The sequence below is a fragment of the Salvelinus namaycush genome, chromosome 23 (genome assembly GCF_016432855.1).
Source record: "Salvelinus namaycush isolate Seneca chromosome 23, SaNama_1.0, whole genome shotgun sequence".
NCBI classification, from domain to species: Eukaryota; Metazoa; Chordata; class Actinopteri; order Salmoniformes; family Salmonidae; genus Salvelinus; species Salvelinus namaycush.
Genome location: NC_052329.1, coordinates 18,346,544 through 18,371,463, shown reverse-complemented (window position 1 = coordinate 18,371,463; position 24,920 = coordinate 18,346,544). Strand labels below are relative to the sequence as shown.

At 41.5% G+C, this 24,920-nt stretch overlaps 1 protein-coding gene across 1 annotated transcript; it reads left to right on the top strand.

The window, feature by feature from the left end:
• The first annotated feature begins 2,161 nt into the window (after positions 1-2,161).
• On the top strand, positions 2,162-24,488 carry LOC120018744 (somatolactin). The gene is made up of 5 exons (XM_038961949.1): positions 2,162-2,177; positions 2,657-2,847; positions 8,869-8,982; positions 23,923-24,102; positions 24,288-24,488. The coding sequence occupies exons 1-5, from the start codon at positions 2,162-2,164 to the stop codon at positions 24,486-24,488; spliced, it is 702 nt and encodes a 233-aa protein (XP_038817877.1).
• The last annotated feature ends 432 nt before the right edge of the window (positions 24,489-24,920 follow it).

Below are 24,920 nucleotides of genomic sequence, written 5' to 3'. Positions count from 1 at the left end.
ATGACCCTAATCATACTGATAAAGCAACACTTGAGTGGTTTAAGAGGAAACATTTAAATGTCTTGGAATGGCCTAGTCAAAGCACAGACCTCAATCCAATTGAGAATCTGTGGTATAACTTAAAGATTGCTGTACACCAGCAGGAACCAATCCAACTTGAAAGAGCTGGAGCAGTTTTTCCTTGAAGAATAGGCAAAAATCCCAGTGGCTAGATGTGTCAAGCTTATAGAGACATACCCCAAGAGACTTGCACCTGTAATTGCTACAAAGTATTGACTTTGGGGAGGTGAATAGTTATGCACGCTCAAGTTTTCTGTTTTTTGTCTTATTTTTTGTTTGTTTCACAATAAAAATTATTTTGCATCTTCAAAGTGGTAGGCATGTTGTGTAAATCAAATGATACAAAACCCCAAAAAATCTATTTTAATTCCAGGTTGTAAGGCAACAAAATAGGAAAAATGCCAAGGGGGTGAATACTTTCACAAGCCACTGTAATTGACAGAGTGAAAAGAACAAAGCCTGTACAGAATACAGATATTCCAAAACATGCATCCTGTTTGCTACAAGGCACTAAAGTAATATTGCAAAAAACTGTGGCAAAGCAGTTAACTTTTTGTCTTTAATGCAAAGTGTGTGTTTAGGTTCAATCCAATACTGTAAACTGGTTCAGTCTGCTTTCTACCAGACACTTGGAGATTCATTCACCTTTAGCAGGACAATAACCTGAAACACAAGGCCAAATCTACACTGGGGTTGCTTAACGAGAAGACAGTATAAGTTCCTAAGTGGCCGTGTTACAGTTTTGACTTAAATCTGCTTGAAAGTCTATGGAAAAGACTTGAAAATTGTTGTCTAACAATGATCAACAACCAAATTGAAAGAGCTTGAATCATTTTGAAAATAATAGTGGGCAAATGTTGCACAATCCAGGTGTGGATCCAGGTGTGGATTTTCTATAGATATTAAGCCTCTAAAAAACAAATGAACAATTATTGTTTTTAAAGCAGAACGCATTCAAAATACACTGCCAACATCCCAAATACATAATCTATATAGCTAAAAACAATAATGCAATGTAAAAACAAGTTGACACTGAGGTAACAGAAAGTGTGCTTTCTCAATTTACCAAATTTGTCTCACCGTTATTTCAGAGAACATCGAGACAACTATATTCCTGTAATGTTTTTGTAAAAAAAATCTTAAATTACAGCTTAATTTGAGGCAAATTCTGACATGATTTTTAATCATTTGACAGCCCTAGTAATTCATAAAGAAATTATATTAATAACACAATTTTGGTCTACATTTTGAATAGCTTTATTTTTTGTACCCTGTAATTTTTTGGTGAAGCAGTTAATTTCATAAAACAAATTCTCTTAAAAATCCCAAAATGTTTACAGCCTCTTTCTCTCTCACTCTTTCTAAGATCAGAGAAATTGGTTCCACTGAAATGTTCATGATGCCAACTAAGGGGCTTTCATTTTCCAATCGACGGACAGGACACATCACTTATAATTCTCAGATTGGATTAACACATTTAATGGTGTGGGTTTGGGGGACCGTAATATGTAGGACACTCGGTAATCAGAGACAAAATTGCAATATGCCGGATTTAATGAAGTACTACGCCCACCTACCCTGGCTTTATTTCAAAGGGGATTAGTTTTATGAAGAATTATCCACGCTCTAAATGTGTGCTGCCTATGACAACCAAACAGAGAGTTATTACTGTCAGATGGGCAGCCCCGGCTGCTGGGGGAGACTGACTGGTTCTCACCAGGGTTTCTTCACCAGAATAGAAAAATAATATTTCCAGGTTTAGAGTTTTCAGACACCATCTCCTTTACCACAGTATCTAGTACACAGTAAATTGATGTATTATGATGTATCCTCAGGTATATAGGAGAATTTTGAAGGAATCTCTTAACGGTCAACAGTGAACAAATACACCAGGCAAAGTCTCTAAAACTGGTAAGGTCCTCTCTCATCTGAATACAATCCATAGTGATCAGAGTATGTTGGACGGGTAAGAACATATCCCCTTACCAAAAACCTACGTAAGACCCCTTCATCCTTTTGCCTCATTCATGGCCTGTTGAATCCATATAAAGGTCCCTGGTACCGTACAAGATGCTAGTAGGAAGACCACTGTCCTGACAGAATGAACATGATGCAAGGTACTTTATACCCCCTTCAGAGAGAATGTACGATATGATCAATCATTTTATGATCAATTTAATCAAATCAAATCAAATTTTATTTGTCACATACACATGGTTAGCAGATGTTAATGCGAGTGTAGCGAAATGCTTGTGCTTCTAGTTCCGACCGTGCAGTAATATAAAACAAAATACTGCATAGTTTCCTAGGAACGCAAAGCGAGGCGGCCATCTCTGTCGGCACCGGAAGTACAATAAAGTTACTGGAACGATATTGGATGCATCCTTTGCTATCTGTAGGTCTATTGTTGGTAGTGCAATTAGAGAAAATAACTATAGACATTGCTGGCTAATTGTATAGCTGTATTGGTTCTGGGTACTTCTTATGTGTGTGTGTGTGTGTGTGTGTGTGTGTGTGTGTGTGTGTGTGTGTGTGTGTGTGTGTGTGTGTGTGTGTGTGTGTGTGTGTGTGTGTGTGTGTGTGTGTCTCTACTCAGTCATGCAGAGTGTTGTGTGGGCAGTGCTACTCTGGCCCTGTCTGGTGTCCTTGGGTGTCCCTCTGGAGTGTAAGGACGAGCAGGGCAGCATCATACTTTGTGCCTCCATCTCCAAGGAGAAACTACTGGACCGGGTCATCCAACACGCCGAGCTCATCTACCGTGTCTCTGAGGAGTCCTGCACTCTGTTTGTGAGTACCACACAACTCCTACGTACTTCCGACATTTCCAACGTACCTCCTCTAAGAGTACCCACTGAAGAAATGTGTTCATTCATATCTGTGTGCAGCTGGAGAGCTTAGTGTTTCACAGTATAAAATACCGTTCAAAAGTTTGTGGTCACTTAGAAATGTCCATGTTTTTGAAAGAAAATCAATTTTTTGTCTATTAAAATAACATAAAATTTATCAGAAATACAGTGTAGACATTGTTAATGTTGTAAATGACTATTGTTGCTGGAAACGGCTGATTTTTAAAGGAATATCTAAATAGGCGTACAGAGGCCCATTTTCAGCATCCATCAATCCCGTGATCCAATGGCACGTTGTGCTAGCTAATCCACGTTTATCATTTTAAAAGGCAAATTGATCATTAGAAAACCCTTTTGCAATTATGTTAGCACAGCTGAAAATGGTTGAGCTGATTAAAGAAGCAATAAAACTGGCTTTCTTTAGACTAGTTGAGTATCTGGAACATTAGCTTTTGTGGGTTCGATTACAGGCACAAAATGGCCAGAAACAAAGAACTTTCTTCTGAAACTTGTCAGTCTATTCTTGTTCTGAGAAAGGAAGGCTATTCCATGTGAGAAATTGCCAAGAAACTGAAGATCTCATACAACGCTGTGTACTACTCCCTTCAAAGGACAGCGCAAACTGACTCTAACCACAATAGAAAGAGGAGTGGGAGGCTCCGGTGCACAACTGAGCAAGAGGACAAGTACATTAGAGTGCCTAGTTTGAGAAACAGATGCCTTACAAGTCCTCAACTGGCAGCTTCATTAAATAGTACCCGCAAAACTACAGTCTCAACGTCAACAGTGAAGAGACGACTCCGGGATGCTGGCCTTTCTGCTAATTGACATGTCTTCCTTCCATGATTGTGTGTATGATTGTGGAACTCCACACACACACACACACACACACACACACACACACACACACACACACACACACACACACACACACACACACACACACACACACACACACACACACACACACACACACATATCTGCCTGTGTGTGTATCCCCAAATCACAAAACAGCATTGGCGGTGCATAGAAACAATGTGTCACTTTATAGTTATGGTCACTTAACGTATGAGTGAGTCTTCTGTCTCTGTAGTGCTATCTTCTGTGGTGTATTGTTTTGGCCGATTAAACATAAGTTAGGCCTTATTATTCTTGAGAAGTCTTGAAAATGTCCCTTGCTACCACTATTATTATTATTATTATTATTATTTATGTATATTATTTTCCCCATCTTAATCTTTTCTTTTTATTCGCCAGTCTGAGATATGGCTTTTTCTTCGCAACTCTGCCTAGAAGGCCAGCATCTCGGAGTTGCCTCTTCACTGTTGTCTTTGAGACTGGTGTTTTGTGGGTACTATTTAACCTGTTGAGGACAGAGGGCGCTGTTTTCACTTTGGGGGAAAATCGTGCCCAATTTAAACGGCCTCGTACTCAATTATTGCTCGTACAATATGCATATTATTATTACTATTGGATAGAAAACACTCTCTAGTTTCTAAAACCGTTTGAATTATATCTGTGAGTAAAACAGAACTCATTTTGCAGCAAACTTCCTGACAGGAAGTGGAAAATCTGAAATCAATGCTCTGTTCTAGGGCCTGCCTATAAATGTCCTTGATATTTATTAGTATACATGCACTTCATACGTCTTCCACTAGATGTCGACAGGCAGTGAGAGAAGAAATGGAGTGTATAACTTGATCTGGGGTCGAATAAAAGCTCTTTGTATGACGTGTCACCAGTTTCCTGTTTTCTGGAGCGTGCGCGAAGGGACCTGGTATTGCCTTCTGAAAGGCTGTCGTTATAGACGACTAATATCTCCGGCTTTGATTTTATTTGATAAATGTGACAATATCACCGTAAAGTATGTTTTTTCAATATAGTTTTATTAGATTATTGAAATTTATTCAGGACGTTAGGCGTGTTGCGTTGTGTGCCTTTGTTCAGGAAGGAGAGCTTTGCGCTACTTTGCTAGCTTTCCGTGCTAATTGACTGGAGAAGAGGACATTCTAAAACCAAACAACGATTGTTCTGGACAAAGGACCCCTTGTACAACATTCTGATGGAAGATCATCAAAAGTAGGACCCATTTTATGATGCTATTTCATATATCTGTCGAACATGTTGTACTAGTAGTTTGCGCCCAGATTTTGGGCACGCTCTCGCTATAACTAAGCTGGATGTCGTAATGAAGTTATTTTTAGAATTCTAACACGGCGATTGCATTAAGAACTAGTGTATCTATCATTTCCTATACAACATGTATTTTCTAGTAACGTTTATGAATAGTTATTTGGTCAGAATAGTTGAGAGTCATAAAAATATCCGCACATTCTGGGAAAAAGAAGCTACGTTAGCACAATGTATAACCACTGATTTCAGCTCTAAATATGCACATTTTCGAACAAAACATAAGTGTATGTATAACCTGATGTTATAGGACTGTCATCTGATGGTTTATGAAGGTTAGTGAAAATTAATATATTTTGCTGGTTTATTCCCTATCGCTAACTTGCCTATTGCTATCGCTAACGTGCCTTGATGAATGAATGCGGTAGTGTGGTAGGCTATTGTAGTAAGCTAATATAATGCTATATTGTGTTTTCGCTGTAAAACAATTAAAATCGGAAATATTGGCTGGATTCACAAGATGTTTGTCTTTAATTTGCTGTACACCATCAATTTTTCAGAAATGTTTTATGATGAGTATTTAGGTATTTGACGTTGGTGTCTGTAATTACTCTGGCTGCTTCGGTCCTATTTGTGACGGTAGCTGTGATGGTAGCTGCAATGTAAAACTGATTTATACCTCAAATATGCACATTTTTCGAACAAAACATAGATTTATTGTATAACATGTTATAAAACTGTCATCTGATGAAGTTGTTTCTTGGTTAGTTTGGTTGGTTCTTGGTTAGTTAGGTTGGCTTTGTGCATGCTACCTGTGCTGTGAAAAATGTCTGTCCTTTTTTGTATTTGGTGGTGAGCTAACATAAATATATGTGGTGTTTTCGCTGTAAAACATTTTAAAAATCGGACATGTTGACTGGATTCACAAGATGTGTATCTTTCATTTGCTGTATTGGACTTGTTAATGTGTGAAAGTTAAATATTTCTCAAAAATATTTTGGGAATTTCGCGCTCTGCCTTTTCAGTGGAATGTGGGAGGAGTTCCGCTAGCGGAACCCCGGTGCCAGACAGGTTAATGAAGCTGCCAGTTGAGGACTTGTAAGGCATCTGTTTCTCAAACTAGACACTCTAATGTGCGTGTCCTCTTGCTTAGTTGTGCACCGGGGCCTCCCACTCGTTCTATTCTGATTAGAGCCAGTTTGCGCTGTTTTGAGAAGGAAGTAGTACACAGCGTTGTACGAGATCTTCAGTTTCTTGGCAATTTCTCGCATGGAATAGCCTTCATTTCTCAGAACAAGAATAGACTGACAAGTTTCACAAGAAAGTTCTTTGTTTCTGGCCATTTTGAGCCTGTAATCGAACCCAGAAATGCTGATGCTCCAGATACTCAACTAGTTTAAAGAAGGCCAGCTTTATTGCTTCTTTAATAAGCACAACATTTTTCAGCTTTGCTAACATACAGTGGGGCAAAAAAGTATTTAGTCAGCCACCAATTGTGCAAGTTCTCCCACTTAAAAATATGAGAGAGGCCTGTAATTTTCATCATAGGTACACTTCAACTATGACAGACAAAATGAGACAAAAAAATACAGAAAATCACATTGTAGGATTTTTTATGAATTTATTTGCAAATTATGGTGGAAAATAAGTATTTGGTCAATAACAAAAGTTTATCTCAATACTTTGTTATATACCCTTTGTTGGCAATGACAGAGGTCAAACGTTTTCTGTAAGTCTTCACAAGGTTTTCACACACTGTTGCTGGTATTTTGGCCCATTCCTCCATGCAAATCTCCTCTAGAGCAGTGATGTTTTGGGGCTGTTGCTGGGCAACACGGACTTTCAACTCCCTCCAAAGATTTTCTATGGGGTTGAGATCTGGAGACTGGCTAGGCCACTCCAGGACCTTGAAATGCTTCTTACGAAGCCACTCCTTCGTTGCCCGGGCGGTGTGTTTGGGATCATTGTCATGCTGAAAGACCCAGCCACGTTTCATCTTCAATGCCCTTGCTGATGGAAGGAGGTTTTCACTCAAAATCTCACGATACATGGCCCCATTCATTCTTTCCTTTACACGGATCAGTCGTCCTGGTCCCTTTGCAGAAAAACAGCCCCAAAGCATGATGTTTCCACCCCCATGCTTCACAGTAGGTATGGTGTTCTTTGGATGCAACTCAGCATTCTTTGTCCTCCAAACACGACGAGTTGAGTTTTTACCAAAAAGTTATATTTTGGTTTCATCTGACCATCTGACATTCTCCCAATCTTCTTCTGGATCATCCAAATGCTCTCTAGCAAACTTCAGACGGGCCTGGACATGTACTGGCTAAAGCAGGGGGACACGTCTGGCACTGCAGGATTTGAGTCCCTGGCGGCGTAGTGTGTTACTGATGGTAGGCTTTGTTACTTTGGTCCCAGCTCTCTGCAGGTCATTCACTAGGTCCCCCCGTGTGGTTCTGGGATTTTTGCTCACCGTTCTTGTGATCATTTTGACCCCACGGGGTGAGATCTTGCGTGGAGCCCCAGATCGAGGGAGATTATCAGCGGTCTTGTATGTCTTCCATTTCCTAATAATTGCTCCCACAGTTGATTTCTTCAAACCAAGCTGCTTACCTATTGCAGATTCAATCTTCCCAGCGTGGTGCAGGTCTACAATTTTGTTTCTGGTGTCCTTTGACAGCTCTTTGGTCTTGGCCATAGTGGAGTTTGGAGTGTGACTGTTTGAGGTTGTGGACAGGTGTCTTTTATACTGATAACAAGTTCAAACAGGTGCCATTAATACAGGTAACGAGTGGAGGACAGAGGAGGCTCTTAAAGAAGTTACAGGTCTGTGAGAGCCAGAAATCTTGCTTGTTTGTAGGTGACCAAATACTTATTTTCCACCATAATTTGCAAATAAATTCATTAAAAATCCTACAATGTGATTTTCTGTATTTTTTTGTCTCATTTTGTCTGTCATAGTTGAAGTGTACCTATGATGAAAATTATAGGCCTCTCTCATCTTTTTAAGTGGGAGAACTTGCACAATTGGTGGCTGACTAAATACTTTTTTGCCCCACTGTAATTGCAAAAGGGTTTTCTAATGATCAATTAGCCTTTTAAAATTATAAACTTGGATTAGTTAACACAACGTGCCATTGGAACACAGGAGTGATGTTTGCTGATAATGGGCCTCAGTATGCCTATATACTAGATATTCCATAAAAAATCTGCCGTTTCCAGCTACAATAGTCATTTACAACATTAACAATGTCTACACTGTATTTCTTATCAATTTGATGTTATTTTAATGGACAAAAAATTTGCTTTCCTTTCAAAAACATGGACATTTCAAAGTGACCCAAAACTTTTGAACGGTAGTGTATGTGCCCTGTGCTTTGGGGAAGTCCTATAGCATATACCCTACCAATCCTTTTGCTATATGCTCCACCAATATAACCAGCACTTTATAGCTTCAAAGTAGTTTCCCAACTCTCCTCAGACAAGTAATGATTTATGGAAGGTACAGAATCAAGACCATGCTGATAATGATATACTGTGCTGTGCATTCATATTGTGGTTTTCAGTAGCAGGAAAGCCCATATGATTCCCTTCCATACTGAGAGTACAGAACCAGCATTGGCTTTGTAATGGAAACATCATGTATCTTCTCGTTATTGGAAAGACACTGCATGAGGCCAACAGATGAGAATACGTTGAAGAACAAAACACCAGCCGCTCTGCTTGTAGCTCAGTTGACAGACGGCTCGTCTCTATTGGCTGGGGTTAGCGGAGCATGAGTCTGTGTTTATCTTCCATGTTGTTCCTTGTTCCCTGTCTGTTTGATACATAGGAGGAGATGTTTGTCCCTTTCTCTATGCGCTCCCAGAGGAACCAGGCAGGATACACGTGCGCCACCAAGGCCTTCCCCATCCCAGGCTCCAAAAGCGAAATCCAGCAGATCTCGGTAAGCAGATGGGAGCTGGATGCTCTACTGCTTTCTCTCTCTCTCTCTCTCTCTCTCTCGCTCTCTCTTTGTGTTTGTTTGGGTTTTTGTCTTCATTTCAGCCGATTGAGATGTCTTCCTTCTATGTTGTATGTATGATTGTGGAACTCCACACACACACACACACGCACACGCACACGCACACACACACACACACACACACACACACACACACACACACACATACACACACACACATCTACCTGTGTGTATACCCAAATCACAAAACAGCATTGGCGGTGCATAGAAACAATGTGTCGCTTTATAGTTATGTTCACTTAACGTATGAGTGAGTCTTCTGTCTCTGTAGTGCTATCTTCTGTGGTGTGTTGTTTCGGCCGATTAAACATTATTTAGGCCTAATTATTCTTGAGAAGTCTTGAAAATGTCCCTTGATACCACCATTATTATTATTATTATTATTTGTATTATTATTTATGTATATATATATATATATATATATATATATATATTTTCTTTTTTTTACCTTTATTTTGACAGGGCAGTCATACTGACACTAGGATCTCTTTTACAGATGAGCCGTGCTTAAATACATCAAACACATACAATATACAAAATTACAAAACATATTAAGAAAACAGACACATTTATCAACATAGAGGTCTCCGATCATTTCTCTGAACTCAACAAGGTGGGCCAGAACATTTCATTTCAGAGGGCTCTGTAAGTTGTTCCACATAAAGACTGGATTTGGTCACTTGTAAGTCTAAATGTAATTAATGATGACAGACACATAAGAAGTTTATGCAGGCGTGATTTGTAGATGAACACAAGAAAATGCTGCTCCCTCCTTACATACAAAGAGGCCCAACCCACTTTTTGAAACAAAACACAAAGGTGAGTTCTATAACCATCATCAGTAATCAACTTAAGGACACAATGGAAAACAACATCTAAGTGTAGATGCTGCTGCATGCATATACAGAGATGATATCCCTATAATCTAAAATAGACATAAAAATGGCCAGGACAATTTAATTCCTATTAACAAAAGTCATAGATGCTTTGTTCTTTGAACTTCAACTTTTTCACCAGCTCAGTCACATGTTTTAAAATGACAGTTTGTCATAAAGCCAGATAACAAGATACTTGTACAAAGGAAATTGCTCATATTGTGTACCGTTCAAACTAGTCATTACACATTCATGTAAATCTGGGTTATGGGACCTAGAAAAAAAGCATGCATTTTGTTGGTTGCATTTAGCACTAACTTTAGATTCAATAGTGACCTCTGCAGTGCTTAAAAATCAGACTTCAAATGTGGAAAGACTTGGCCAACCGAAGGAGCAATGAAATACAATGCTGTATCGTCTGCATACAAATGAATACAGTGCATTCGGAAAGTAATCAGGCCCCATCATTTCTTCCACATTTTGTTACATTACAGCCTTATTCTAAAATTGATTAAGTCGTTTTGTTCCCCTCATCAATCTACACACAATACCCCATAATGACAAAGCAAAAACAAGTGAAATGTATGTGTAGTAACCTGGTATATTTATGTTTACCAATAGATGGCAGTATTGACTCAAGACGGGGGTTTGCTTCCCGCTATCCGTAGCTATTTCCTATGTCTACCTATTTAACTATGATTAAGAAAGCTTCAGGTAGTTTAAGCCAGGTGCATAAGAGAATGTAAATCTAAGTTACAATTAAATACTAAACCGTACGTAAGTCTCATGAGTCGTAATTCTAAGAAGCCTTTAAGGATACTACATATTTGGCGATGAGGATAACTACGGAGAACTGCGTTGGATTTTTTTTTGCAACGAAGTTAACGGAGTGTTTGGCGTGCGACGCGGGAGGTGAGACTCAAGTGAGCGGTGGAAGATTCTGAAGGCTTGATTCCCTGGATACGGGTAGGACAAATTATTGACTGTGTGAGGGGAGAAAGAATCGGAAAAGATGGCTTTGGCAACAATAGGCTCGCTACCACCATTTGATCCTAAAAATCAGGAATGGGAGGAGTACTGTGAAATAATGGAACATTTCTTTGCTGCTAATGAAATAACTGATGCCGCTAAACAGAAATCCATACTCATAAGCGTTGTCGGTGCACAGACGTACAGCTTAATGAGGAACCTGTTGAGCCCAGATAAACCAGGAGAAAAGTAATTCATAGATTTAGTCGAGCTATTAAAAAATCACTTCAACCCCAAACCCAGTGAGATAGTACAAAGATTCAAGTTTGATTCACGCATGAGAAAACCTATCGAATCAGTGGGGGAATATGTGGCTGAGTTGAGAAAACTAGCATTGGACTGTAACTATGGGAATACATTATCGCAAATGCTACGCAATCGGCTGGTGTGTGGGATTAATGATGACAGGATACAAATACGATTGTTATCAGAGCCTAATCTCACGTTTGAGAATGCACTCAAACTGTCCCAGGCCATGGAGTCCGCAAATAGAAATGCACTGGATTTGCAGACAAGGGGCACAACTGCGTGCCATACAATAAAAGAGAGCAGCGCTGAGCGCGTAGAATTTCAAAGAACAGAAAGCGCAGTGCAGCAGCCAATAGAGACTGTTATCGTTGCAAAGGCAAACACGCAGCGTTTGACTGTAAATTCAAACACGAAAAGAGTTATGCATGTGGGATAATAGGCCACATTGCGACGGCGTGCCGCAATAAAAAAAAGCCACGGGCTGCAGAAAAGAGGCCGGACAGAAAACCGAATACCTCCAGATGCTCTAGCTACTGTTGATAAAACGTTATTGGAGACAGGAGGCCAAGTTGAGACATTGGATGAGGTGGATAAGGTATAATAAAGGCAGTTTATTCAAAGGTAAAGATATCTGGCAAAGCGTGCTGCACGGCCCCGTTCGTCTAGCTCGTATGGAACCATCGGAAGAGAGGGCCCGAAACATATTGTGCAGATTATTTATGCAGTAAATGACGTAGGTTGAATCTGGTAGTCTGGCCTTCTGATTGGTCGATCTGGGTCGTTGGTAGTCCTTTTCGGGCCTGGTGTCGACGTTCCATTGGCTCTTAACATTGTTCTTTGTCTTGAGTCCCAACCTTGGAAAGAATGTGTGTGCGTAATGTTGTTGCAGGGGCCTGTTCTGGGTGGGGGTGTGTGTGTGTCTGTGGTTGGTATCTGATGAGAGCAGAATGTGTCTAAAGGGAAAGAGGGGGTGGGTGCATGATGTGCAAAGAATAGCTTATGTTGAGAAGTTGTTATAACAAGTTTCCAGTATCTATTACAATTTCTTACACTACCGCTCTAATCAAGTGATTGAAAGTGAAAGTGAGTGCGCAGACGCAGAGCAAGCATTCTCAATGTACAGTGTACAGGGGGCGAATATGAAGAAGGTGGAGCCTTTCATTGTGGAAATGGGAATAAATGGATTGAAGGTACCGTTTGAACTAGACACAGGATGTAGTGTCACTCTGATGAACAGGTCCCAATTCTATAGGAAGTGGAAAACCGTTGAAGTGCCTAAACTGAGAGACACCCCCATTCAACTCAAAACGTACACAGGGGAGAAGATCACTGTGATTGGAGTTGCTGATGTTCAAGTGGAATATCATGGACAAAAGAAAAATCTGCCTCTCTTAGTAGTGGAAGGTACTGGCCCCAGCTTACTAGGAAGAGGGTGGTTGGAGGAAATAAAATTGAACTGGGATGAAATCAAACATGTCACCACAGAGACCTTGACACTACAGCAGGTGCTTTCAAAGCATGAGTGTGTTTTCAAAGAAGAGCTAGGGACATTAAAAGGGGTCCAAGCTACCATTCATGTTGCTGCTGATGCTACTCCCAGATTCTATAGGCCAAGATCAGTTCCATATGCCATGAAGCCTAAAGTGGATGTGGAAATTGACAGACTCTTAGCAGAGGATATAATTGTATCTGTCAAGTTTTCTGAGTGGGCAGCACCAGTTGTTCCCATACTAAAACCAGATGGTTCAATCAGATTATGCGGTGACTATAAGCTGACTGTAAATTGAGTTTCCTCTCTGGAGCAGTACCCCATACCCAAAGTGGAGGATTTGCTTTCAACGTTAACCGGAGGGCAACAGTTTACAAAACTGGACATGAGTCACGCATATCAGCAAGTGCTAATGGATAAAGCTTCACAGAAGTACCTGACCATAAACACCCACAGAGGGATGTTTACCTATAAACGCTTACCTTTCGGGGTGTCTTCTGCACCAGCTATCTTCCAAAGAACTATGGAGGGAATTCTGCAGGGGATACCCAAGGTAGCAGTTTACCTCGACGACATTCTTGTCACAGGAGTCACGAAGGAGGAACATCTCAGAAACTTAGAGGAAGTTTTGAGGAGGATGGAGGACGCCGGTCTCCGGCTGAAGAGGAGCAAGTGTACACTGTTAGCTGATGAAGTGCAGTACCTGGGTCACAAGGTGGATGCCAAGGGGTTACACACTGTCAAAGCTAAAGTGAGGGCTGTTGTGGAAGCTCCAGCTCCGACAAACGTTACAGAGCTGAAAGCCTATCTAGGCTTACTGAACTATTACAATCGCTTCCTTCCGAACCTCTCTACCCTCTTAGCTTCTCTACATCAACTGTTAAGGAAGGATGTGGCCTGGAAATGGTCAGAAAGACAGGAAGAAGCTTTTGCAAAGTCAAAGGTGTTACTGCAATCAGCTGAAGTGCTAGTACACTACTCCGCAGACAGAGATCTCATCTTATCGTGTGATGCCTCATCGTATGGTGTGGGGGCGGTGCTATCCCACCGGATGGAGAATGGTGCAGAGAAACCTATCGGGTTCATGTCAAGAACGTTGTCGCCAGCGGAGAAGAAGTACTCTCAGCTGGACAAGGAAGGACTGGCTGTCATATTCGGATACAGAGATTCCACAAATACTTGTATGGGAGAACATTCACTATTGTGACGGATCATAAGCCTCTGATCTCTCTGTTCCATGAACAACAGCCAGTACCACAAATGGTCTCTCCAAGAGTTCAACGTTGGAATGTGTGGCTCAGGGCCTACGAGTACAGAATAATTTACAAACCAGGTAGATACCATGGGAATGCTGATGCTCTGAGTAGGCTGCCAGAAATCATCATTCAGGAAGAAGAAAATGACCAGGTTTTGATGGATTGGATGAGGCACCGGTGAACACAGCACAAATTAGGCAATGGACTTCAAAGGATGTGACGTTATCACAAGTGCATGAATTTAGCCTGAAAGGATGGCCTACAGTGACAGAGCCTCAGATCATGCCTTACTACACTCGCCGCTTGGCATTGAGTGTTCGAGATGGATGTGTTCTGTGGGGTTCAAGAGTAGTTATCCCACCACAAGGGCGGGGGTTGCTACTGAAGTTGTTGCATCAGTCGCATCCAGGTATGTCGAGAATGAAAGGCCTAGCGAGGTCATATGTCTGGTGGCCAAAGATGGACCATGATGTGGAAAATGAGGTTAGCCGGTGTGAAGATTGTCAGAGTAACAGAAAGTCAACCCCCACCGCGCCATTACATCCATGGGAATGGCCAGAAAAACCATGGGCACGACTACATGTGGACTACGCTGGACCTTTCCTAGGGAAAATGTTCCTTGTGCTGATTGATTCTCATTCAAAGTGGATGGATGTTTACCCCATGAACACGTCAACATCGTACGCTACGATTGAGAAGTTGAGACAAAGCTTCAGTGTTATGGGATTGCCTCAAATGTTGGTTAGTGACAATGCTACTTGTTTTACAAGCACTGAATTCACAAGTTTCATGAAACAAAATGGAATTCAGCATGTAACGTCGGCCCCTTTTCACCCATCTTCAAACGGATTAGCAGAGCGTGCGGTTCAGACCTTGAAGGAGGGGATGAGGAAGATGCAAGGGCCCAGCATTGAAACAAAGGTGTCAAGATTCTTGTTTAGCTACAGGATTACTCCTCAAGCTACGACTGGGTTGTCACCTGCAGAAATGTTGATGTCAAGGAGGTTAAGGTCAACCTTGGATCTCATCAGACCAGACCGGAAAATGAAAATACAACAAAAGCAATGGAATCAAAAATGGAATCATGACACCCGAGCCAAACTCAGAAGTTTCTCACCTGGAGATGATGTCTATGCAAGAAACTATGGGTTTGGTCCTAAATGGATTCCAGCTACCATTAAGGATTGCTCAGGACCAGTATCTTATACTGTGATCATCGGAAGTGGACAAAGACTAAGGAGACACGTGGATCAGATCCGAGCTCGAATTCCAGTTCCATCCGGAGATCTGGATCAATTCTTAAACGAGCAGGACAGGACATTGGAACGTTCCCCAGAGTTGCAGTTGGACAAACCACCTGAGACCAACAATGCTCAACTTCCTAAGACCACCAGTCCGGGACGACCTCCTCCTGTGAAGTCTCCACAAAAGGACTTTGTTTCACCATCAAGGGGTGAAGATCTGGTGGCACCAGCTACACCACCTCTGAGACGCTCTATTAGAGAGAGACGTCCGCCAGACTTTTTCAGATCCTAAAGGAGATCATTTTTGAAAAAATGTAATAAAGAATATAGCATAGCTCAGAAAGGAATTAAATTGGGTTATTAGCTTTAAAGGGGGGGAATGTAGTAACCTGGTATATTTATGTTTACCAATAGATGGCAGTATTGACTCAAGACGGGGGTTTGCTTCCCGCTATCCGTAGCTATTTCCTATGTCTACCTATTTAACTATAATTAAGAAAGCTTCAGGTAGTTTAAGCCAGGTGCATAAGAGAATGTAAATCTAAGTTACAATTAAATACTAAACCGTACGTAAGTCTCATGAGTCGTAATTCTAAGAAGCCTTTAAGGATACTACAGTATGAAAATAAAATAAACTGAAATATTACATTAACATAAGTATTCAGACCCTTTACTCAGTACTTTGTTGAAGCACCTTTGGCAGCGATTACAGCCTCAAGTCTTCTTCGGTATGACGCTACAAGCTTGGCACACCTGTACTTGGGGAGTTTCTTCCATTCTTCTCTGCCGATCCTCTCAAGCTCTGTCAGGTTGGATGGGGAGAGTCGCTGCACAGCTATTTTCAGGTCTCTCCAGAGATATTCAATCGGGTTCTGGCTGGGCCACTCAAGGACATAAAAAAAATGTGTTGTCCCAAAGCCACTCCTGCGTTGTCTTGGCCGTATGATTAGGGATGTTGTCCTGTTGGAAGGTGAACCTTCGCCCCAGTCTCTGGAGCACGTTTCATCAATGATCACTCTGTATTTTGCTTCGTTCATCTTTCCCTCAATCCTGACTAGTCTCCCAGTCTCTGCCGCTGACAAATCCCACAGCATGATGCTGCCACCACCATGTTTCACTATAGGGATGGTATTGGCCAGGTGATGAGCGGTCCCAGGTTTCCTCAAAACGTGACACTTGGCATTCAGGCCAAAGAGTTCAATCTTGGTGTCATCAGATCAGAGAATCTTATTTCTCATGGTCTGAGAATCCTTTAGGTGCCGTTTGGCATACTCCAAGTGGGCTGTCATGTGTCTGTTACTGAGAAGTGGCTTCCGTCTGGCCACTCTACCGTAAAGGCCTGATTGGTGGAGTGCTGCAGAGATGGTTGTTGTCCTGGAAGGTTCTCCCATCTCCGCAGAGGAACTCTGGAACTCTGTCAGAGTGACCATCGGGTTCTTGGTCACCTCCCAAGGACCAAGTCCTTCTCCCCCGATTGCTCAGTTTGGCCGGGCGGCCAGATCTAGGAAGAGTCTTGGTGGTTCTAAACATCTTCCATTTAAGAATGATGGAGGCCACTGTGTTCTTGGGGACCTTCAATGCTGCAGACATTTTTTGGAACCTTTCTCCAGATCTGTGCCTTAACACAATCCTGTCTCTGAGCTTTACGGACAATTCATTTTACCTCAAGGCTTGGTTTTTGCTCTGACATGCACTGTCAACTGTGGGACATTATATAAACAGGTGTGTGTCTTTCCAAATCATGTCCAATCAATTCAATTTACCAAAGGTGGACGCCAATCAAGTTGTAGAAATATCCTAATATGGAAACAGGACGCACCTGAGCTAAATTTCAAGTCTCATTGCAAAGGGTCTGGATACCTTAAATAAGGTATTTCTGTTTTTTGTTTTTAATACATTTGCAAAAAAAACTGAACAGTTTTGCCTTGTCTTTATGTAGAATAATAGTGAAGACATCAACACTATGAAATAACACATATGGAATCATGTAGTAACCAAAAAAGTGAATATATCACAATATATTTTTCTTTGAGATTCTTCAAAGTAGCCACCCTTTGCCTTGATGACAGCTTTGCACACTCTTGGCATTCTCTCAACCAGCTTCACCTGGAATGCATTTCAAACAGTCTTGAAGGAGTTCCCACATATGCTGAGCGCCTGTTGGCTGCTTTTCCTTCACTCTGCAGTCCAACTCATCCCAAACCGCCTCAATTGGCTTGAGGTCGGGTGATTGTGGAGGCCAGGTCATCTGATGCTATAACGACACAGGACGAGACCCAGATGTAAACACAGGATGCAGAGGCTAGAAAACAGAGCCTAGGAAAAACAGGAGCACGAAAAAAAACACGCAGTTAGACTTGACGAGACAAGACAAACTGACAACAGACAAACAGAGAACACAGGTATATGTGCACTGGGGATATTGGGAAGATCAGGGTGTGACAGATGCAGCACTCCATCACTCTCCTTCTTGGTCAAATAGCCCTTACACAGCCTGGAGGTGTTTTGGGTCATTGTCCTGTTGGAAAACAAATGATAGTCCCACTAAGTGAAAACCCATATCACTGCATAATGCTGTGGTAGCCATGCTGGTTGAGTGTGCCTTTAATTCTAAATACATCACTGACAGTGTCACCAGCAAAGCACCCCCAAACCGTCATGGCTCATCCTCCGTGCTTCACGGTGGGAACCATACATGCAGAGATCATCACAAAGACACAGCGGTTGGAAGCAAAATCTCAAATTTTGACTCATCAGACCAAAGGACAGATTTCCACCAGTCTAATGTCCATTGCTCGTGTTTCTTGGCCCATAAAAAGTATCTTCTTATGTGTCCTTTAGTAGTGGTTTCTTTGCAGAAATTGGACCATGAAGGCCTGATTCACACAGTCTCCTCTGAACAGTTGATGTTGAGATGTATTCTTTTACTTGGCTGGTAACGCTAATGAACTTATCCTCTGCAGCAGAAGTAACGCTGGTTCTTCCTTTCCTGTGGATGTCCTCATGAGAGCCAGTTTCATCATAGCGCTTGATAGTTCTTGAAATTTTCCAGATCCAGGTTGACTAACATTAAAAATACAATTTACAGATAGATAATAACGTAGCTGTTTGTTGATCAATGAGTAAAATATTTTTGCAAGACAAGGGAGCCTGGAAATGGGTGGATAATTATCGAGATCACTACTATCCCCACCCTTATGGAGTGGTAGCACACAAGCTGCTTTCAACACTTTTGGAATATTTCCTAACACCTAAGTTAAATAAAATATGTTACTGAGCCTGAAATGACAGGCGCTGCATATTTAAGCAAAGACGGGTCCAAATTGTCAGCCCCTAATGACTTATTGGTGTCAATAGATAATAAGGCAGCAAGAACTTCTGAGTTGCCAAACAGAAAATCCCAGACTACCATTTCCCATGTCACCTGAGGTTGACTGATTGTTCGACGAGGCAACTGGAGGCTGTATATGGGAAGAACAGTCAACTGACTGGCAAAGTCCAGTGTGACCACCATTTCTTTCAAATAGGAAACCAGCTAGAAATCATCAAAAATCGTATAAAACTACTTGCTTAGTCAGGGAAGTAGAGGAATTACAGTGAATTAACCATTTTGCATAATTTAGAGGGATCAATAACAGAGTGTGCCACAGCGCTAAGGAAGATTTTTGATTTGGCCTGTTTATCCCGAGGCAGTGCACCTATTTCTCAATTGCCTAAATAGCTGCCAATCAGCTAACGAGACATTTTGATTAGCCTTGGCCCAGGCTTGATTTCTTATCAAGAGGAGGTCTGAGAGTACAGGAGAGTACCATGGATTAGTTTGGTTTTCTTGAAAGGACCATGTTTATCAGCCAGAGAGGTAAAATTGGATGAGAAAAAATGAAAGTGCCAAAACAGGGTCTGGTATGCAGCTAGTAGAAAAAAGCTTGCAATTGGGTGTGATTTAAAAAAAATTATCTTCACAATTATTAGAGGGTCAGAAGGTTTCAATTTGGTTACTCTAATGCAAGCCTAGGGCAGTGGTGGCTGATATTATTTGCAAAAACACCACTAACCGAATACTTATGGGGACGGTTAGTCAGGATAAGCTCAATCAATGAGGAGTTGGAAAGGTTCTTTTTACTTTAGTCCGAGTGGGTTTCGTTATCAGCCGAGTCAAGTTGAACTCAAGACAGATATTCTTAAACTGATCTGAGATGCGTAAGCCAATCAAGATTTAGATGTCCTAATACAACCAGTTCAGATACCAGAAAGGGTTTTAAATTATCAGAAAAAATATCAACAGACTCCGCTGAAGCGACTGGGAGGCGGTAAACCGCAGCAATAAATATACTGAACAGAAATTTGAACGCATCATGTAAAGTGTTGGTCCCATGTTTCATGAGCTAAAATAAAAGATCCCAGAAATGTTCCATTTGCACAAAAAGCTTATTTAACTCAAATGTTCTGCACAAATTTGTTTACATCCCTGTTAGTGAGCATTTATCCTTTGCCAAGATAATCCATCCACCTGACAAGTGTGGCATATCAAGAAGCTGATTTAACAATCAAAGGCCACTCAAAAATAAAATCACACAGCACAATGCCAAAGATGTCTTAAGTTTTGAGGGAGTGTGCAATTGGCATGCTGACTGCAGGAATGTCCACCAGAGCTGTTGCAAGAGAATTGAACGTTAATTTCTCTACCAGAAGCCACCTCCAATGTAATTTTTTGAGAATTTGGCAGAAAGTCCAACTGGCCTCACAACTGCGTGTATGGCGTCGTGTGGGCGAGCGGTTTGCTGATGTCAACATTGTTAACAGAGTGCCCCATGATGGCGGTGGGGTTTGGGTGTGGACAGGCATAAGCTACGGATAACGAACACAATTGCATTTTATCAATGGCAATTTCAATGCACAGAGATACTGTGACTAGATCCTGAGGCCCATTGTCGTGCCATTCATCCACCACCATCACCTCATGTTTCAGCATGATAATGTACGGTCCCATGTCGTGTTCCAGTTCCCGCCAATATCCAGCAACTTCGCACAGCCATTGAAGAGGAGTGTGACAACATTCCACAGGCCACAATCAACAGCCTCATCAACTCTATGCAAATGAGATGTGTCTCGCTGAATGTTCGTCACACCAGATACTGACTGGTTTTCTGATCCATTCCCCTACCCTTTTTTTAAGGTATATATTTTTTTTAAGCTATCCATTCCCCTACCTTTTTTTAAGGTATCTTTTTAAAGGTAGGCAGTCATTATAAAAAATAATTTGTTCTTAACTGACTTGCCTAGTTAAATAAAGGTTAAATTAAAATATATTTTGTGACCAACATTTTCATATCTGTATTCCTCAGTCATTTGAAATCCATATATTAAGGCCTAATTTATTTATTTACGTTCACTGATTTCCTTATATGAACTGTAACTCAGTAAAAATGGTTGCATGTTGCAGCACATTTTGGGGACAGAATCCCCCTTATAGAGCAGCTTCTGCTTCCAAAAGTTGTCAAAGTTGTCTACAAAAGTTACACCCAAGGAGCTGCAGTAGTCATGTTGCCCTTTGTGAAGTGTTATAAGCCTGCACATTTTTTGGGGGGGGTGGGGTGTCCAGCGTAGACCCAATTAATTCTTCAAATCCTGTTTTTTGCTCCAGAAACCGAGATGTTTCTTACCATAGAGCGACCTAAGGAAACAGCTGGCAAGATGGAAGAAGAAATCCGCCCATTCCTGCGCTTCGTATGATTCAGGAAACCAGTCGAGGACTTGTGAGAGGTGGAATCTCGCACGCTCGCAAATTTTGGCACCCGGTTCGAGCCTTCCATAACCAATGAAGCCCCATTTACCATAGAAGCCACGGGAGAGGGAGTCAGAACAGGGGACGAAGGCACAGGTACCTCTGGATCAGATCTTGAAGCGGAAGCTCCCAAGGATGAAGTTTGTGTAAACGGTCCGGGCTTCCCACTGCCAAGGAAGCCCCTATTGCCAAAGGCTGCTGCTTTCGAATTCCACGGCGAGTGACGTGCCTCCATTGCTGGTTGGCAAGGTCAAGAATAGGAACATCCACTAAGTCATCCAGAAACATCCTATTAACTCCATTCTGTCTTGCGGACTACCGGACAGTTGGTTCTGGAGAGATGACACGGTGGCGACACTCCCATCAGGTCAGAGTGGCCTCCAGCTACTTGAGTAGAAGAGAAAGAGAAAGTAGGCAGACGTGGATTCCCCAGTAGCTTGTGTAAGTGTGCTACTTGTTTGCTAAGAGTAGCCACTTTGCCTCTGTGGTCCTCTGTGAGCAAACAGTTGCTACATTGAAAGTCTGGATGGTCCATATTGCCCCGGAATAAAGCTCCTTCAGCGTTGAAACCATTCGTTAGCCACCTATTTTTGAAATTACAGGCTAGCTAGGCTTCCGTGTCTCTCTTCTTGACAAAAATGTACAAAAAGTGTTGTTTAATTTGAGCTGCAGCCCGACACCGGTACACTTATGACAACATCCAGCTCAAGTGCAGGGCGCGAAATTCAAAAGATATTTTTTTTAAATATTTAACTTTCACACATTAACAAGTCCAATACAGCATATGAAAGGTACACATCTTGTGAATCAAGCCAACATTTCCGATTTTTAAAATGTTTTACAGGGAAGACAAAATATGTAAATCTATTAGCTAACCACGTTAGCAAAAGACACCACTTTTCTAACTCCATCAGTTTCTTACTCCATCACTAGCTATCACAAATTCGACCAAATAAAGAAATAAATAGCCACTAACCAAGAAAAAACTTCATCAGATGACAGTCTGATAACATATTTATTGTATAGCATATGTTTTGTTCGAAAAATTTGCATATTTCAGGTATAAATCATAGTTTACATTTCAGCTACAATCAGAAATTGCACCGAAAGCAGCCATAATATTTACAGACACCAACGTCAAATACCTAATTACTCATCATAAAACATTTCTGAAAAATACATAGTGTACAGCAATTGAAAGACAGGCATCTTGTGATTCCAGACAATATTTCCGATTTATGAAATGTTTTACAGCGAAAACAAAATGTAGCGCTATATTAGCGTAGCCACAATAGCCAGAAACACTTGGGCGCCCACGACCAGTTCACATGCACGACAGATATTAGAAATAGCATCATAAAATGTTTCTTACTTTTGGTGATCTTCCGTCAGAATGTTGGACAAGGTGTTCTTTGTCCAGAACAGTCGTTGTTTTGAACTGGAACGGCAAATTCCCCTCTTCATTTAGCATGGGCACTTGCCAAGTGCTACATATCTCTCCAACGTAAACAAAGTCAGAGAACGGAACACGGCAAAACTCCCGAAAAAAATTCAATAATCTGATTAAACTATATTGAAAAAACATACTTTACGATGATATGGACACATGTATCAAATAAAATCTAAGACGGAGAAGTTAGTCGTTCATAGCGACAGCTAAAAAGAAGCCAAATCCATGTCCCCTTTGCGCGCTCCAGAAACAGGAAGTGGACGGTCACGTCAAAGAAAGAGCTTTTATTCCACCTTAGACCAAGATAAACACAAAAAAAATTCTCTCACCACCTCTTGACCAACCAGGGGAAGGTGTATGAAATGTACGTAGGCTCTTACGTCTTATGCCCATGTATAGGCAAGAAGTTGAACAGAGCATCGATTTCTGACATTCCACTTCCTGGTCAGGAAAAGTGCTGCAGAAGGAGTTCTGTTTCACTCAGAGAAATAATTCAAACGGTTTTAGAAACTAGAGAGTGTTTTCTATCCAATAGTAATAATAATATGCATATTGTACGAGCAAGAATTGAGTACGAGGCCGTTTGAAATGGGCATCTTTTATCTGGCTACTCAATACTTTCCCTTGCAGCCATAACAGGTTAAGTTACTAGCTTGCACACCGCCTCCCGAAACAAGCACAGCCTGTGAAATTGCAAACACACAAGCAACACACAGCTGAGTCACACACCAGAGAGAAAATGGAGGACTTGCTCACTGTATGGATTCTGTCTGCACGTACACTATACAAGCGGGAGATGATAAACACAAGTTGGTGCTGTAGAAACAAGCAGTAAATTGCGGGCCAGTGAGCCAAAACACTGTTCAACAAGTTAAGGAGAGACAGATAGCTGGAGCGTTCGCTTACCAACAAGCAGCGTAACGTGACAAGAGAGCAGCATTAGGACATTTAAAAGCTTCAGGATGGGACGTTTTGTGCGTCCCATCCTGATACTTATGGACCACAGACCACTTTTAACTGTCATCCAGCCAGGGCCAAACTCTTTAGCTTTAAGGTCAGCTAAGGCTGTGAGTTGGAAACTACGCAGCAGCACATATATAGGTCCAGGTTAGGAAGATTTGGCTCAAACATGCATCTCTATAATTATTCCTCTACAACGTACAAGTGACAAGTGCAACGCTGTTAGTTTGGAGCAGGGAGATGATAATTGAGTACTAGAAAACCCCTTTCCTTGTACTTTTAACACTGTAATGTTTATTTCAGATATATCGGTGACTTTACTGTTGAAGCTATTCCCTCTGTGATTTTAGGGTCATTATTTTTAGCTTAATATGTAATTGCTTTAGCTGAATCCAGTTACATGACTATACTAAAACTGCACAATAGCACAAATTCAAATCAATCCTTTCAAATATACGGAACTGTTCAGTACACAATAGTCACAATACTCAAACTGTGCTCCTTAACATAAACTGTGTTGTGCAGGACAAGTGGCTCCTCCACTCTGTCCTAATTCTGGTCCAGTCCTGGATTGAGCCATTGGTGTATCTGCAAACCACCTTGGATCGCTATGATGACGCCCCCGACACTCTACTCAAAAAGACCAAATGGGTGTCAGAAAAACTCCTTAGTTTGGAGCAAGGAGTGGTGGTCCTCATCCGGAAGGTACTTCAGCAGTTACTCTAATACTTGTAGCTTTTAGGCATTTTTTCCTTTAGCCCATTGCATTTTCACACATCTCTTTCTCTTCAATCTATGCCTCATTTCCTAGACTTCACCTCTCTCTCTCTCTTTCTCTCTCTCTCCCCATCCCCCTGTCTACTCGGTTCTGTCCTTGCTGTGTACTATAGATGCTGGACGATGATATGCTGACCACCTCCTACTACGAGCAGGGTGTGGCTCCGTACGACCTGCAGCCTGAGGTGCTGGAGTCAGTTCTGAGGGACTACACTCTGTTCAGTTGCTTCAAGAAGGACGCCCACAAGATGGAGACCTTCCTCAAGCTCCTCAAGTGTCGCCAGACTGACAAATACAGCTGTTTCCTTCACTAGAGAACAACTATTCCCACCCCATTCAAACCCTACTATTATATGGAATAAACAAGACACTACCCCCCATAATGAGGCTAACTTTTTTTTTAAATCCTCCCTGCTTCTGGTGCCCCCTTATTTGCCTTAAACACATAGTGAGGTCGACTGATACGACCACTGCCTTAGGGTGTCTTACCTCGTGCCTGGTTCAATACAGTATGTCAGCAACTGACTGTTTCCAAACATTTTCATAAGTGTAATGGTTTGCCACTTTTTTAGAAAAGCTGCATTTTATATTTTCCTCTATATTTGTTTTACTTGGCTAGGCGTGGCAGGGCGATCCCAAAGGATGATTTGCATCTTGCTATGTCAAAAAAATAGATATTTTCATGCATATTTTCCCATTGATTTCAATTTTCTTTGTTCTTAACTGGAGTTTGTATTCCTCCCTGG

Bases quoted from the DNA above. Each gene is read 5' to 3' on its own strand.
- LOC120018744 (XM_038961949.1), top strand. The intron at 2,848-8,868 runs GTGAGTACCACA...TTTGATACATAG, and splicing joins AGGAGTCCTGCACTCTGTTT to GAGGAGATGTTTGTCCCTTT. The intron at 24,103-24,287 runs GTACTTCAGCAG...TGTGTACTATAG, and splicing joins TGGTGGTCCTCATCCGGAAG to ATGCTGGACGATGATATGCT.